Source organism: Nipponia nippon, unplaced genomic scaffold, assembly GCF_047370975.1.
Source record: "Nipponia nippon isolate SJK-2023a ecotype South Korea unplaced genomic scaffold, ASM4737097v1 scaffold_5, whole genome shotgun sequence".
NCBI lineage: Eukaryota > Metazoa > Chordata > Aves > Pelecaniformes > Threskiornithidae > Nipponia > Nipponia nippon.
In genome coordinates this window covers 14200243-14216526 of record NW_028262369.1, presented here as the reverse complement: position 1 = coordinate 14216526, position 16284 = coordinate 14200243, and the positions used below count along the sequence as shown (strand labels likewise).

The 16284-nt window shown below is 39.7% G+C and overlaps 1 protein-coding gene across 9 annotated transcripts in view; it reads right to left on the bottom strand.

Annotated features, from left to right (window-relative positions):
- Positions 1-16284, bottom strand: part of SDK1 (sidekick cell adhesion molecule 1) — a 424191-nt gene that overhangs the window by 93244 nt on the left and 314663 nt on the right. For all 9 annotated transcript variants that reach the window (XM_087732480.1, XM_087732484.1, XM_087732481.1 and 6 more), the window contains 4 exons: positions 13536-13728; positions 10201-10299; positions 5092-5283; positions 3190-3311 (listed from right to left, as the gene is read on the bottom strand). In XM_087732480.1, the coding sequence (XP_087588606.1) occupies positions 3190-3311; positions 5092-5283; positions 10201-10299; positions 13536-13728 (606 nt within the window). The remainder of the gene's footprint in view (positions 1-3189; positions 3312-5091; positions 5284-10200; positions 10300-13535; positions 13729-16284) is intronic.

Below are 16284 nucleotides of genomic sequence, written 5' to 3'. Positions count from 1 at the left end.
AATGCTTGATATTTCAGTATCTACCAACACTAAAGTCTTAAAGACCTGATTCTCCTCTCACGTTTATTGACATAATTGAGAATTAGTTCCACAGCGGCTCCCGTGAATTTACACCCCAGCACAAAAAGCAGAAGCCAAGGCCAGATGTACAAAATTTCACGTCAACTGGAATTCCCAGCTGTGTTTTTCATCCAAATTGTTCATGAAGTATCAGGCTTCAAAAATGGCACTGAGCCAAAATGGAATATTTGGGAACATTGTCTAGACCTGCCCTTATCAAGGAAGCTTCGTGCCACATAAAGGAACAAAGAAGAAAAATATGTTGGTGGCAGCTTGTTTGTGTGTGTGAATATAAAACAGTTTGTCTGTAAGGACTCAGACATTCAGAGTAAAGGGTATATTCCCAGTAGAGATGGAAGAGAAGACACAATATATAAGGGATATCCAACATAAAGCTATCACCCAGCTGTACAAACAGAGGGGGACATAGATGAAGAGCATGACAGTACCATCTGTTTGTTGGTTGTGCTTTGTCATGAACCCGCTGACAGCAGATGTACAGCCCAGAAGGAACAGACCTGTGTGGGGACATTGACCCAGTTCTCCTCCTTCCAGGAGAGATCATGCTGTACAAGGTCTTAGGAAACTGCAACACATTTTTTCCCAAGCTATTAGCTGTTTTCAGCTACTCTGCACCTTGTTGCAAACTTTCAGAGAGGCTAATGTTCAAAAAATTTGTGAATGGATGGAGATGTAGTCCCCTATACCTGCTTGGACAGAATCTTTATTCTCTAATTCAACTGATTAATTAAAAAGTACCCTAGAACGCATAGATTGGTGTTTTATAGTTAAATGTGATCCCTATAACTCTGAAATACCACCTGCTTTAAAATCATAGTATGCAAAACCATGCCTTAAGTGGCTTTTAATTTAATGCTAGGGCATGAAACACTTAACAGGGCTACTAAAAGCTGGCCAGTGAACGAAAGATACAGAAGGAAAAAATCCTTCCTATATTTCTGTTTAGAAAATACTGTTGTAGGTTGGGTATAACCACAACCCTTCAATCTAACATAGCCCTAAGGAAAAATTATTGTTGTCTATGCTAAAATACAAATCTTGCATCAGTAGTCTGCATCCCAGCACAGACATACAGAACAGACTACATGAAAGGCATAAGCGAACACTGGGGTGTCACTGGCAGTTGTTTTGTGAAAGCTTGTGTGTCTTTAAAAGGTAGGCAGAAAAACCCGTGAAGTCCAGAGGGCAAGTCCACAGCAGCTGAGATCCAAGTCAGGACAGAGGCATTCCTGCCCTCATCTCTGCTCCCACTACCATGTTCTCATCCCCTCCCCTTGCAATGGTGCTCTTCTGCTCCCACACACAGCCTGTGCAGGGAGTTGATCTGTCTGAAACTCATTTGTTCTTGGCTGGATCAAGTCTTGTAGCAGCTCTGGGTATGATCATGCCAGAATTAATGCATGCTGAAGGCAGGAGTAAGAAAGTCTTGGTAAGAGTGATGGGGATGAGGAGAGGGAATGGGAGCAGGACAATGAGAGCTCTGGTTTAGACTGGCTAAAGGTGCTGTGAAATTGCACTTCAAGAGAGAAAGAGACTTTGAGTGAAGTGCTGGCAGAAAGGGGCTGTTTACAAAGGATTATATGCAGCTGTCATCCTGGAAACAGGATTTGCTATATCCTTAAGGAGTCACCAAATTCTCTGCATACCTGAAAAGATTTTTGTTAATCATGTGAGCAAGATTTTTTTTTTTTTAATATATAACATCCACTTGGAACAACGTTTCTTGTTGTGCTGAAGCTAAACAGTGAGGTATGGTGCAGAAGAAACTTGCAGGGTAGCTATGGTGAAAAGAACTGCCCAGACTCTGCGAAGACTTTGGCTGTGCCCCTTCCCCAAATGGAGCAAATATTCCTGGATCCAGGATCTAGCAGAACCACTAACCCCTCGACTTTTCTAGCAATGCATGAGATGCTGATGAGGGTTTGTGAACATGAAAGTTCCTCCCTTCCCTCCCTGCACACCAAGAACCCTTCAACTGCTGTTTGTACCCGGGTCTCTTCAAGGATGCAGATGAACTTCATGGTAATTATTATTGCCGTTTTAAAGCACGCAAATATATTTCACTTCAGTGGCGTTCTGCAACTCACAGAATTAACAAATTCCTAGCAATATCAACGTGGTGCTCCGGCACAAAAATGCTTCTCAGAATGTGCCAAACCACCATATTATAGGATTTCAGTGTTTAATTCTGTAATATGCAATAATGTGTATGTAAATGGTACAAAATGTACCAACTTGTTCACAACAATCTCATTACCAAGTGAAGTGATTGTATCAACATGTCTAAGTGGTGACGGTGATTTAAGAAGTCCAACATTTGGTCTTTAAAACAGATTATATTATTTATAAAGATCTGTGGGTGGAAAGGAAGAAGCAAAGCTCATCTGTCAGGAGAACAGATGAGGAATATATAACCCCTCCAAGGCATAATGACAGCAGAAAGAGGGATATTGTTTAAAGCTGATGAAGAATAGAATTCATCCTATTCATATCTAGAGGCCTGGATAGAAAACCTCAGTATATTCCATTACAAGATAGAAAAACACACTCAGTCTTATGAATAATTGTATCCTTACTGTTCAGTGCAATTCTTGCTATACTTCTGACTCTGTGAGATAATAATTCCAGGTTTGCATCTGGTTTGAAAATACACTTAGCAGAACCTAAACACAAGTTTCAAATGCTTTTTTAAATAAATGGATGGACTTAAGCTCTGTTGTATGTGTTGCCTATGATGCATCTGGTGTTCTTCTGAACCTAAACAAAGTTGCTTTACAAAAATCCATGCGAATTATTTAAAGGATAAACATTCTCACATATATATATATATTATATATCATATTTTTCTTTTGTTCCTGTGAACAGAAGTTACAGCATTCACATGACCCTTTTCTCACTGACTACTGCACAGACATTTCTCAGCTAAGCCTCTCAAGCTCCCTTGCATTCCAACCTTTCCAGCACACCCTGAACAGCTACCACCAGGCCATTTACTGAAGAGCTTTGATCCAAAGTTAAACAAAAACTGTAATCCACACAGCAATTCACTATTTAGACCCTTTTTAACCCCTCAGAAACTTCATTAAGAGCTTTTTGTCAGAGACATACCTGGCCTTCGACTATCCACTTGGAGATGGAAGTTTTGCCATCATACCCTGGCCGGAACTGAAGCGTGGCAGAGCGAGGGCTGATGTTGGAAATCACCAGGTTGGATGGAGCACCTGGAAGTTCTGAAGAAATAGAAATGTAAATGAGAGGTGGAAATGCTCTTCGTCTAGGGCCCAGTAACACAGGTTGACGTTCAGTGTTTCAGCATATAAAATACCTTGGTAACAATTATAATAGAGCAAATAGCTGTGGTTTTTTTTTTTCTTTTTGGTAGAGTATTACATACAGCTTTACTATTTCTGCTGCTCTGAGCATGTGCTGCATTTTTACAGATCAAATGAGAAAAGAAAGAGCCCATCTACAGAATTACAGCTACTATTTTAGAGAAGTTGCATAACTGACAAAGCGTGGTGGCTCAAGGGGGAAAGTACTTCCCAGCTCCAGATCTGCCAAGGCACTTGCCAAGGCACCTAATTCCACCGTACTTCTGTTTCTCCAGAATTAAATGACAATAATTTTTACTTACTTCTTAAAGTACAACTTTGATATATTAACAACAGAAAAGGATTCAAATTTTGGGGTAGTGTATGGGGAAGATTTTGCGACTCTGACGTTGACCTATAATAGATGGGGTTTAGAGGGCGTTTCTGACGCCTGAATAAAGTAGATGATTTTTTTTAAATTTCTGTTGCAAATAAAGAGGGTGACCTTCTACGGGGAAAAATCTGCAGTCCCAGTCAGATCTTTGCCTCACATCAGTCAAGCTTACAGCGGCATTTACATTTTTTAATATTATCTGAATTATCAACAAAAGCAAGCCCAGGAAACAAATTAAAAATAGATTGTTTAGAATAAATTCCCAATAGTACCTGCATTCGTAAGTACTCAGTAATCATTTGTAACGTTGTACGATGTGCAAATGCAACAGGCAAAAAATGGGCAGCTTTTTGGCATATATTTCACAAATATGCACGAATACACAATATTTCTTGGTTCTTCACATTTGTGGGAACTATGATCGATAAACTAAGCCGGACCAAGTAGGATAATGCTGTTATCTGGCTAACAACAGGGAGCATGGCATTGATCTAGTCTGCAGCTTGTCACAAGTCCCTATGATTAGGGAAAAGAAAGGCGAGCATACTCCAAGACATACAGAAAAGTTCAAAAATACCGGAAAAAGGAAAAATTGCATTACCGTCAGTGATGTACACTAACTGCTCCACTTTGGAAAATTCTACTTGTATAATCTATAAACTAACTGAAACTGCTTGTTTGAGGTAAGAAATGGCTTTTTAGTTTGCTTTCTATACTGGATGAAGGACAGTACAGAATTTTAAAAACAAAATGCAAAAAGGCTAAATTTATAGGTGCCTCAGACAATGCAGTACCTCCTCCCAAATCTTTCTCAGGCCACAACTCCCAAATCTTGTAAATAAGATTTTAGTTTCATTAGACAAATGTCCTCTCATAGGTGACATAAGCTATACTACTTATAAATGGAAAAACCTTTCCTTTTTAACAGCATCCAGACTATTTTTCCCCCAAAGCAACACTTCTTGAATTGATTCAGGCTTCGTTCTTATGTTACTTTCTAAATGGCAAGAGACTCTGTATTGTATCCACTTCATTACTTTGTCCATTCCTTCTGCCATCCCTACAATTTTTTTTGTATTTGTATTACACAGCCTCAACTTTCTGGTAATTTTAAATTGTAAGTGTGTTCAGGTTAATGTTTTAAACTGTTCTAAAAATTAAATTTAAATTACCTGGTAAAGAATTCCAACGCTTTATATATAAAACTATTTTTATTATTACTGAACCAAAGTAATTTGTCATCTTTGGAATACAGAAGCATGAAGAATCAGCCCATTTTGATTTGTTTCATGGAGTTTTGCCAACCTGGGGGCACACCAGAAGAGATGGTGGAGGATGTCACCCATCCGCTCCCTTTTGCCGTCACAGCTGCCACCTCGATTGTGTAGGTGGTGAGAGATGACAGCCCCGTGATCTTGTATTCCAGCGTTGCGTTAGGTAGAGTGCGGGCAAGACGAGATTCATTCCTGCCATACACCTCCCAGGAGATCTGGTATCCTGAAAAACAATTACACAGAAGTCAGGGGGCCATAGCAGTGGTGGGGTCTAGTTTTTATTCTAAAGCACAGTTACACAATAACCCAGAGATGGGTAAATACCTGCTGCTGCAAGATTTGCTTGTGGTGAATGGTGGTATAACTTGTTTCCTACTCTACTTCACTATGGTCACCTTTTACAAGCATAAAAAAAAAAGTTGAAGTAAACACTGGCTAAAATACCCAAGTATCTTTCTAATATTGTTATTTTTCAATAAGCAATTGATGTAGGTACCCCATGGGGTATCATCTGCCCATCAGAGTACAGATGGGGGAGGACATGGAGTCTCAACAGTCTGTCTCTTTTTCTATGACTACACAGTGCTTGCTATGAAATGGCTACAAAACCTGGGGATATCACAGAAGGGTGGACTTTCATTTTGTGAACCCTACGAAGCAAATAGGAAGAAACACTGGAAAATAAAACATTTTCTCACCAGCTAGAATATCTAATTAAAAATCTACATGTGCTTGGTAGGGTTACTCCCTTTCCAGGCTGAAGTAACCTTCGCTGCTGTATATCTAGTAATACTTACAAATCCAACAATAACGATCAGGCAAGAACATTGTGGGAATCCTCTAGGAACTGAAAAACCTCTACTCCCCACTGCTTGTTCCTCACACAAATCCTTTATCAGGGTGAATCGTTATCCTTTCTTTCAAAACCATAGCGTAGCCAATGTATTGTCCAAAACTGCACTCTCCCTGACCTCCATATTATTCTTCTATCATACCCAGGCTTACCTTTTTATCACTTTTATAACCATTTGCCTTCCAAGAACTTTTGAAACTTTCTACTGTCTGATTTGCTCAATTTTACCTCCAAATCTGCTTGTCATCCTCCTGCCCAGTCCCACTTTATTCTCATTTGAACCCATTTGAACCTTACTGTGCCAGACTCCAGAGAGCGTGTCTGAAAAGTTTGCTTGATTGCAGCTTTCTTTGTGATGTGACTCAGGGAGGGGAAAAAAAATACACATAGCTCTTGAATGCCTGTGAAATGGAAGTGAGTGAAAAGGACTAACAGAAAGGAACCCCACTGAGTGAACCATGCACAAGGCGAGCTGGCTAGAGAAACTCCCTACTGGGTTCCTGTTCCCATCATCTAAGATGGCGAATTCAGATCAGTTGCGGGGCTTGAGGGTTTTTTTTCCTTTTTTTTTTTTTAAATAAAACCCCATGATAAGCTGATTAACATATACAAATTGATGTAGCAAAATACCTTATGGTATTCATCAACAAGGAAACATCATCTCATGAACTAAAAGCATAGCCAGACAAATATTTCTATGAGAGTTTGAGAGGTGTGAGATGTTATCCTTCCTCTGGCGCTAGCTGCCATCACTGACAGAGATTCATGTTAACCTAATTTTGCATGAAAATGGGTTCGAAGTACTCACATAGTCACTAATTATGTCTCGGGTGAGGGGGCAGTGATAAATAGATGTGATACTTCAACAATTCCAGCTACACCGCAACCACTTGTCTGCCTATGCACTACCTAGGGGAAGGGAAAAAAACTCCTGAATGCTCATCTGGAGCCAGTTTTAAGTAAGCGTCTGAATGGGAATGAAGTCAGTCAGTAATTTACCAATATCTCAGAGACACTGTGGCATTTTGATGCTCTCTGAAAAGGTTTGAGAATCATTTACCAGCAATCAGTTTATGTAGTACAGGCAAGATTATAATTTGTATGAAGATTTTAACAAAATTTAAGGATTCTATTGCCTTTATTAACAGAGGGTGAACAGAAAGGTGGGGGATGGCTGTCCACTCTATTTGATGCTCAGTGAAGAAGCATGAAGGAGTTGCAAACATAATGACCATCACAAAGACCTCTTTCTTCCAAAAGCTGTGGGTGCTGTTCGTTCCAGACAGGGCAAGCTGGAAAAATGAGCAGGAGTCTGAGGAAGGTGCAGTTCTGCCTCTCCCCACTTCTCAACAGAGGATGCAAAACTAGCAGCCATGTCCCCAGCCAGCAGAACGTCTGTGTGCAGCCATGGATGGAGCAGAAGCTGGGCAAAGGCCACACCGCGGCTCATCTGTCTGCCTGGGAGCTGGGGATGACCCTGCTACGCCTGCTTTGAACCCTACACATGGCCTGGCAGAGGGAATCAAGGAGTATCACCTCAGAATAAAAGAAAATGGGTTGCTCAAAGCAATAAATAACCAGGAGATAAGCAGGAGACTTTTAATGCTCTCCCTATCCATTTGTTGCTTACGAACAACAGAAAGTTTCATCTGCCATGCACTAGGGAATCTTAAATGATTGAGATATCTTCTCTCCCACCTAGACAAGCTTTGGATAGACATCAAATGTTGATGATTATTCTTTCAACATTTTATGTTTTCTCCCTTGTGACTATAAGGGATGAGACCCAGCTTTCTCACCCATTAGGCACATAGTCTCTATGTATTTATTTACTGAAAAAAATGTTCACCAGGAAAAATATCCTGAGTTCACATGCAAATTGAAGAAAAGGCAAAGAGGCAGCATTTACTGTTGCATATTTCACTCCCGAAAGTACAGGTAAATTCTAGTCATATAAAAAAATGCAAAGAGGCAGCATTTACTGTTGCATATTTCACTCCCGAAAGTACAGGTAAATTCTAGTCATATAAAAAAATGCAAACAGAAAATACATACATACCGAGCAGACACAAAGCCAAATGTAATCATGCATAACAAAAATAGATGAAAAAATGCTGAAGGAAAGGAACAACATCCACCGTACCCCCAAGTACGGTTAACCCATAATGACTGACAGATGGGCAGAACTTTAGCACATGTGGTTGCTAAAAATGCCCTCTGTTTTACAGACGTGATCACTGCCAGAAATGTGCATGGGGGAGTCCAGCCGGCCTGGGCCGAGTGTTTCCTCTGGCTTCAGTGTAAGTGAGAAGAGGAAAGGTGCCACAGAGCCTTCCCGTATGCTTTGGCACTACACCCTCTCCACAAAATGCTCCCTAACAGAAACTAATGACCAGAGGAGTTTCAGAAATAATTTTCTGTTGATCTGGAGTAAATTCTCTACAAGAGAGCAGTACACCCAATCACAAACTGTCCGTCTACATCCAGGTCCTCATAAATCAATGTTTACTGAGAGAACGAGGAAGATACTGAAATTTACAGCAAGAGTAATGGGCAATTTCCCAGAGTAGGCTGGCTGCCGGGCACCACCCTCTGTACTTTCCTCCTCCCAGCTCTGGTGCACAGAACAAGAAGATCCAGTAAAAATATCAATGAGCAGAAATGATGAAGAATTGCCTCCCTAAGCACTCAGACCTCCAAGCAGCCCTCTGTAAACCTCTGAGGTACTCAGGGCATGAACAGTTGTGCTGTTCTTTTCTTCTAGCCTAAATGCAATTTGCATCATTAAGGACATTTCTTTTTCCTTATAAACTTTGCTGGGAATTTTTACGCCGGTGTTTCTTCATGAACAATAGAGCTTTTTGAGTTCTTTCAGAAACAACTTGCCCCAAATATAACACGGACCATCACTGTGCTCCACCAGGTTTCAACCCATTCTGAAGGCAGCAGCTTGTTTCTAGCAAAGCAATTCTGCACCACTTAAGCATAGCGCTGCTAACACGTGCTTAACAAGCATGAGTATTACATCATCTTACTTAGATAGCTAGACTTGGATTTAGGTACCTAAATTTAAGCACTCTGGCTTGAAGGCTTTGGCCATCTTCACTGAATAAATACTGCTCTGCTTTCAAAAGTCATTAGTTTCTGTTCTTGAACCACTTAAATAAATGCATATTTCAGGAAGGCTACTGTAGTATAAAGGCATAAGATGATCTGCATAAGGACTCTGCATATACTATAAACAGCACAGAGGACACATGTATAAATGGTGCGTAGAATCATAGAGTCGTTTAGGTTGGAAAGGACCTTTAAAGAGAGAACACTGACAAGTGCAAGTCCTATCAAAATAATTAGACCTGTCAAAGTTAAAATGCTTCAGGAAATTAGACTGATATAACATTTCAATGTTCAGGGGCCAGAAAGTCTGATTTTTTTTTTTTTTTTTAACTCCTAAAATGTATTTTGTTTTTACAAATTGTAATACATTTTTTTAAAAAAATAAAAATTAAACATTTCAGTGTCAACGCTCCCAAACCTTGAAAGCCTTTGTTAGATGGAATGTCCATCCTGTGCAGCTGTAATAGTTTCCCATCTGAAAACAATATTGCCTCTGTTGATAAGAACTAGAGTTTTTCTCAACTATTTATAGCTTCCTTTATGAAAAATAATGAAGTTGCTGATGTTGTATCTACACTGGCATACAGTAAATAGATAAACAGCTTGTCAAATGGCAAGCTCATCAAAGAGAAACAAGAGAGTTCTGAACTCTTGTGATGGTTTATACAAAATTAAGTAATGACATGCAAATTCTGTCATGCAGTCCACAGCCAGACCACTTGATCACAGATGAAGGATACTGCTGATTTCAGGCTTGGTCTTGATGGCAAATCTTAGCAATGCCAATCCAGATTCTGCAGCTGTAAACTCCATGTAGGAACCCCCCCACCTTTGGGGCAAAGACCAAACACTGTCTCACAAAGTTTCAGAAATTTAGTAACACAGGTGGAAGTCATGGAAGATTTAACAAGACCAGAAACTCCATGGGGACCTGATTTCTAATACAGACTGCCTTTTCAGTGACCACAACCATGAGCTGCCCAGTAATTGGACCCATACTTTCTATAATGTGCCCTAGCTGACATTTCAATTACCCAAAAGAGGGACAGGGAAACCAGCACTCGCAGTAGCCAGTTCTCCCTAAATGCTCTATCACACAAACATTTTTTCACTGCAATGATACACACACTTAAAAAATTTTAAAAAAAGGAGATAGCAGCTGATACTTGCCTGTAATGATGCCATTTTTCTCTACAGGTTCTTGCCAGCTGACCTTGAGAGACGTGTCCAGAATCTCAGTGAAACTCAGGTGTCCCACCGCTCCTGGCTCTGGCAATCAGGAAAGGAAATCTGTTAACAGGAGAACCCCACATACTTTTGATCTGATTCATGTGGCAAGGTTAGGGCTGAAGAAATAAAACACTGAGCCGGGGTCAAGGAAAGTCTGCTGGAAACATCAGTGAGAGCTGCAGGGGAGAGGGGAGAACGCAAGGTGTTAAGAAGCACTCTGGCTATCATCACATACATTATTTTATCCAGTCATCATCCTAACTGTGCAGAGAACTAAACAGAGTGGCAGCAGGAGACTTGTTCTCTGTCTCTCTTCTTGATCTAATCTAATTAGAACAATCAAGCTGGCAATCCTGGAAGCGATTGTGTTTGCTGTTTTCCCTCAAGAACGGTGTGAGGCATTTACCTGTGCTGCTGTGTGTAGCTTATCTGGCCTTAGGCCTGTAGCAACACCACCAGTACCCCCGTCACTTGGAAAATCCTTTTGGCTATGCAAGGTCAAAGCAAGGACAGTCACCAAGCCACTGCTTAGATAGATTCTCTCAAAACAACTCTAAAAACATCCAACATAATGGCAACTGTCTTCTGTAAAATGAATACAAGTGTGTGAAACTTTTAAAGGATTTTTATGATGTAGCTCAAGAGCTCTTAAAAATTTCAGCTCCCTAGTGTGCAATGAAAGAGCATAAAATGGAATGACTGTCAAGATTATGCCATCCTCCCTCAATTTTGATCTTCAAGGAAGACATCCTGACTGATTTTTGATCCAACTGCTGTTCTGTCTTCAATCGATGTACTGGAAAAAGGAGTTTTTGTTCACTTTATATTCACTGTGCTTCTGTCATTGGATCCCTGCCCGAGTATCCTCCAGCTCCACTGACATCAGCTGGCAATTTCTCGTCTGCAATTTCATATTTTGTTTCCTCTTCACTTTAGTCCAGTTTCTCATTCCCCTCCAGCTATGATAAAAAAAAAAAAAGCCTGCCAGTAGGTCGGCTACAACCACATTTGCAATTCTGCAATCCTAGTGAGGAAAATTTCCAAATCCGTTCTGTGATATCTAGTAGTCAAAGCATTACAGAAAGAATTGCTGATCTGGTAGCGATCTCAGGAATACCCAACAAGAGCACAGCAATTATGCACTATTTGGGACCATGTATCTGCAGACATGCAAACCGCATACTCACAAAGCTCTACTCCAATTAGCTCCTGCAGTTGCAGTCCAATTTTAATGTCATAATGAAAAACAGGTGCAGGTTACTCCAAGCCAGGACACATTGCTTCTGACTGGATGTCAGATTTTATTTGACCTACAGTTCATCAGCACACAGATCTGTTTGCACTATTTTTTTTCTAAAGGATTGCCTAACTTCACTAAACAGACAGAAAAATATCACCTGAGAACATGAATGACAGTCCTTTTGAATCTTTTTCCCCCCACATAAATCCTGAAGCAACTTAGATTCAATGAGTTCTCCACAAAGATGCATTACACCACCCTGCACTTAACTTCTCAGTCACCATGAAAACCAAGGAAAGCAATTCTGAAGGATCAAAAAAAAAAAAAATTCTGCTCATCTCTACTGCTAAAGCTCCTTGTAGCATACACCAAGATATGTTTTAAATGTTTTGCAAAATACAAGTCTGGTTTTCTCTCATTTTATGTTTCATGATGGAATTGTCTTGTGTTTAAAATGGCATGTGATCCCAATATTTCCCTGAGATATTCCCAAGGCCTTGACTGTGCCTTTTCTCCCACTTTGCACAGAGTCTTTAAGGCTCATTTCTGCAGCCTTTCCTTGAGCAGAAATATTAATAGTCTCTTTCCTCTTCCCTGCTGATTAATTTTCGTGAAATCTTAGGAGTCTCGTATCTTTGGTTTCTTACTCTTCTGTACTCACTGAAATTAGCCACGGGGTTCAAATGTCATTGGAGGGAGAAAGACAGATGGACCTAAAGACAGACAGTTGAATACATTTACAAATCATCATTGTCAAAAGCTTCATTTCCTTGGGAAAACAGGCACAAAAGTTAATACTATACACAAGAACCTAATGCATGTTTCTCTTTCCTCCGTGCCTTTTGCTTTAACCCCGGATAAACATGTATGAGTTTGTATTAATGGTTCACATAGATTTCTGGTAGTTAAATTGCAATCTCTGTGATCTTCTAACAAGCAAAGGTTTAAGCCTACAATCTTTTCAGTCACAGATGTAGCATATGGAGAAGACTAACCACAAAAGGAAAATCCATGGGAAAGTATTTCATTTTCTTCATGTTCTTTCAAGAGTATCTCATGAAAAATTGGATTAGCACTTCGAGCCTCATTTCTGTGAATGTTAATGATAATCAGATTTTTCTTTACGGGAACATTGACTAACCTAAAAGATCCCTTTTAAGGCAAAGCAGCATTTCTAAAAACAATACCTTAATGGATGCATTAGGCATTTTTTTATTCTGATTTGGATCTGTAAACGTGCAGCAGTGTTTATGATGCTCCATAACAGGAAGATATTGAAGCGCTGGCCAGAGCCAAGATCACTGTGGACACACAGCTAGCTATGACGGCCACTGCAATTTAGTTGTTATCTGCATCAGACACTTGCTAGACTTGTTAGTCCCAAATATGTCTTGAGCAAACTATTCCAAGGGGCCACAGAGGCCAAAACATTTTCTGATGCAGGAAATAATTTATATGCTAAACTATTCAGCTCATTTTATTTCATCCTGAATCCAGTTTTGCAGAATAGAAGTTATCGCATTGTTATGATCCTGGTTCTTTTATACAAAAACTTGCAATATAATATAGATACAGACATTTTCGATATATTGAATAACAGACGGAAACAATCGTAAATTAATCATTGACCTCCACAGGAAGTTCCAGTGCTCAGTTCCTAAGAAGATCAATTAATATTTATTCGGATGCCTGAACATTGAAGAGCATAAGGGTTCACAGAAATAAACAATGTGTTCTATGTTAGCTGAACCAGACTATGAAGCTTTCAGCTTCTGATCAATGTAAAAAAATTCGTCCAGGTTTAGCCATAATGAAAAACAAACACCAAACACTATTCATTTGCCACAGGCTAAAAGAAGACACATGGACAACTGGCTGAAGTCATTGTCTGATGCAAAGTAGATTGATAAGAGATTGCAAACTGATTGTGAACCTGAGGTCCAATTTTAAGCACCCAGATTTGAAAATTCTGGCTTTTCTATCCAACCAAACAAAACCCGAGCACTGAGATTCTCTACCAGCGTTGACTACTCACTGTCTTCAAGGGTGCGCAGGAGCTGGGGTGTGCTTCGTGGTCCATCGCCAGGTGTGGTGAAACACAGAACCGATGTATAGTAAGTAGTGTATTTCTTCAGGTTGGTGATGCAGCCACTGTGAACACCATGAAAATCTGGAGCAATGGTGACCATAGTCACAGTCTCTGGAGCATCCACTGGCCATGCTAGAAGCTAGAAAATTTAGAAGTGGATGAGCTCTCATTAGAAGTTGTATCTATCTGGAATCAAAGCATGCTTGGCTGCCAAAACCATCTTAATCTGATTGCAAAAAACAAGCAATGCTGTTAAACTACTGTCAGCTCTGACGCTGAACAGATGGATATAACACTGTTACTATGATAACTGGAGGGATGTGTACAATACTCACTAGTGATGGGGGATATACTGATACCGTGGAGGTACTGCAATTCTCAATGTCTGCTACTGAACAATGCCAAAATTATTGTGAATTATTATTTGTATGACATGAGTCTTTTGTCTCTCTCTGGGCTGCTCTGACCAGCCTGGACAGTCTCTGCTGCTGAAAGGAAGGTGAAGGAAGAAAAGTACTTTCAGTGCTACTCTGAGATAAATGCTTTATCTTATACTGGCGTTCCTTTAAAGATCCCACTGGCTGGGAGGGTTAGTGGGGTAAGTGGGAGAAAGGGGGGGGAACCCTCCTTCCCCTCCCACAGCCTCCCCAGCATCCCATTGACCAGCCTCGCCTAACAGGCTAAGGGTATTACAATATTTGGTGGTTTGGAGATATCCAAACTGAATGATTCAAGTGGTTCTGGAACTACAGAAAGAATAGAAAATGGTTGTAAGGATAATTACTACAATTTTCAACACCTGGGTCCCAAAACTTAAAGTCCTGAAGACATTTTCATGCATTTAAAGTAGCATGCTTGTCAGATGTGCTCACAGTTCTTCCAGGTTTCATTCATCTCAGTGGATCTTCTGGGCAATCAATATTTTTTTAGAGTGGAGTACCTTATGTGTAGGTACCTAAATGAGGACTTAAAAAATTAATTTTTGGCAAATGACTTTGAAATTTTAAAACAATTTTTGACATCGCCTTAACGGCTTAGGGGCCTAAAGCTTTAAAGTGCTTATGAAATTTTTATTTTGTCCAAAAATCCTTACCTCGTCTCTTATATAAGCATGTTAAAATTCTGGGCCTTACTCAGTATCTGTATAAATCGTGCTACTTGTATTTATTTCAGGCTCATAAACATGAATAGATGCCTGAAATTAATGAGCCATATTTGACACATTTAGCCAATGTCTATAGTTTCTGATAATCAGAAAGCACAGTTAGAGGACTACAAGGAGTAATTTTGTTCGGAATATTTCATATTTGCAAAGGTGTACTTTACAACTTCTTGAAATGCAAATAAATTTCAAAGAAAAAATAAAAATGGAAAATGGTTGATGGAATAGTAAGTTTTATTTTCTTTTGTAAATCACCTTTGTGGATTACAATTGGCATTTATAACTTTGGAGGACTGAACTTCTCTTTTTTGAGTACCTTTCATTGTACAGTCTTCAGGAAACACGTGCAGAAAATAAAGGTGAACAAATCCATCAATTAAAGGAAAAAATGTGTCTAATCCTTCTGAAAAGCAAAGGCCTAGCTTTGACTACGAGTAATTTATAAATCATACAAAAAACTACGCAAAAGAAGTAACTGACAGAAACGTTCTCACACAGTCTTTGTACTGCAATTCACAATCCCTATGAGAAACAGGAATGGTAAAGCTGTTGCAATCTACTGCAATCAAAGAAATCCAAGGAAAGAGAAATTTTGATAATTTCAAAAGTTTTCACTAACCACTGACAGATACAAATTATGATTTTAGTTATTTTATACCATTGCTAAAGAAACTGAAACATAAATAAGCAGCAGCTATGTGATGAGAGTAAGCATCTTTAGACTGAAACTCTGTTTGAATAAAATAAAGAATAAAAATCTGAAATATGACTTTTGCAAATCTGACTGAGCTCACCACTCTTGGACTCACACCAGAAAATTATAGTGCACTGCAGTCCACTGAGCCCAAAGCGTGCTTTTATTCTCCAGAGTCTGAATAGAAGCCAAAGTAGTACTTCTGTATTGAGGTTTCAGGATATGCTCTTGCAGCCCTGTCAGCCACCTAGTCTTGAGAGCTGATTGTATCTCTGAGAAAAACAGACATACCCATCTACATGTATATGGTACTTCAGCAGTGGGATTCTGAAACCATCACTGGTTTCTATGAGAAATATATGGTCAGGAAAAATACTAAAACGCCCATGCATACCTCTGTCTCAGTTTTTCCATCACTTTGAGAAATTCTTAGAGAAGAATCAAGTCTTTCAAAACTTCTAAAGTCGACCTACATTCCCTCAATTCACAGCTTGTCTTCTGAACTACACATCCTTCTCAGCTCGCCCAAAACCTAAATCAACCTTCCTCCTCCCTGCTCATAAAAGATACCTGTCTTCCCTTTTCCTGCTCTGTGATTCCTACAAGATTTCTCTTTGTTCTTTTCATGAATGTTTTTAAACCCTTCGTTTATTATGCCCCTACTGCCAAACTGTTGAAGGAGTTTCTATTAAGCAGTCCTTCCTGAGAGACAGAAATAAACCACTCCAGCTACCTTCTTAGCATACACTCCACTGGTCAAAGTACCAACAAGTGCTCTGTTAAGCACTCTCTACGCTGCGTACTGTAATAGATATTGCCAGTTGCCCCATCAACAGGGA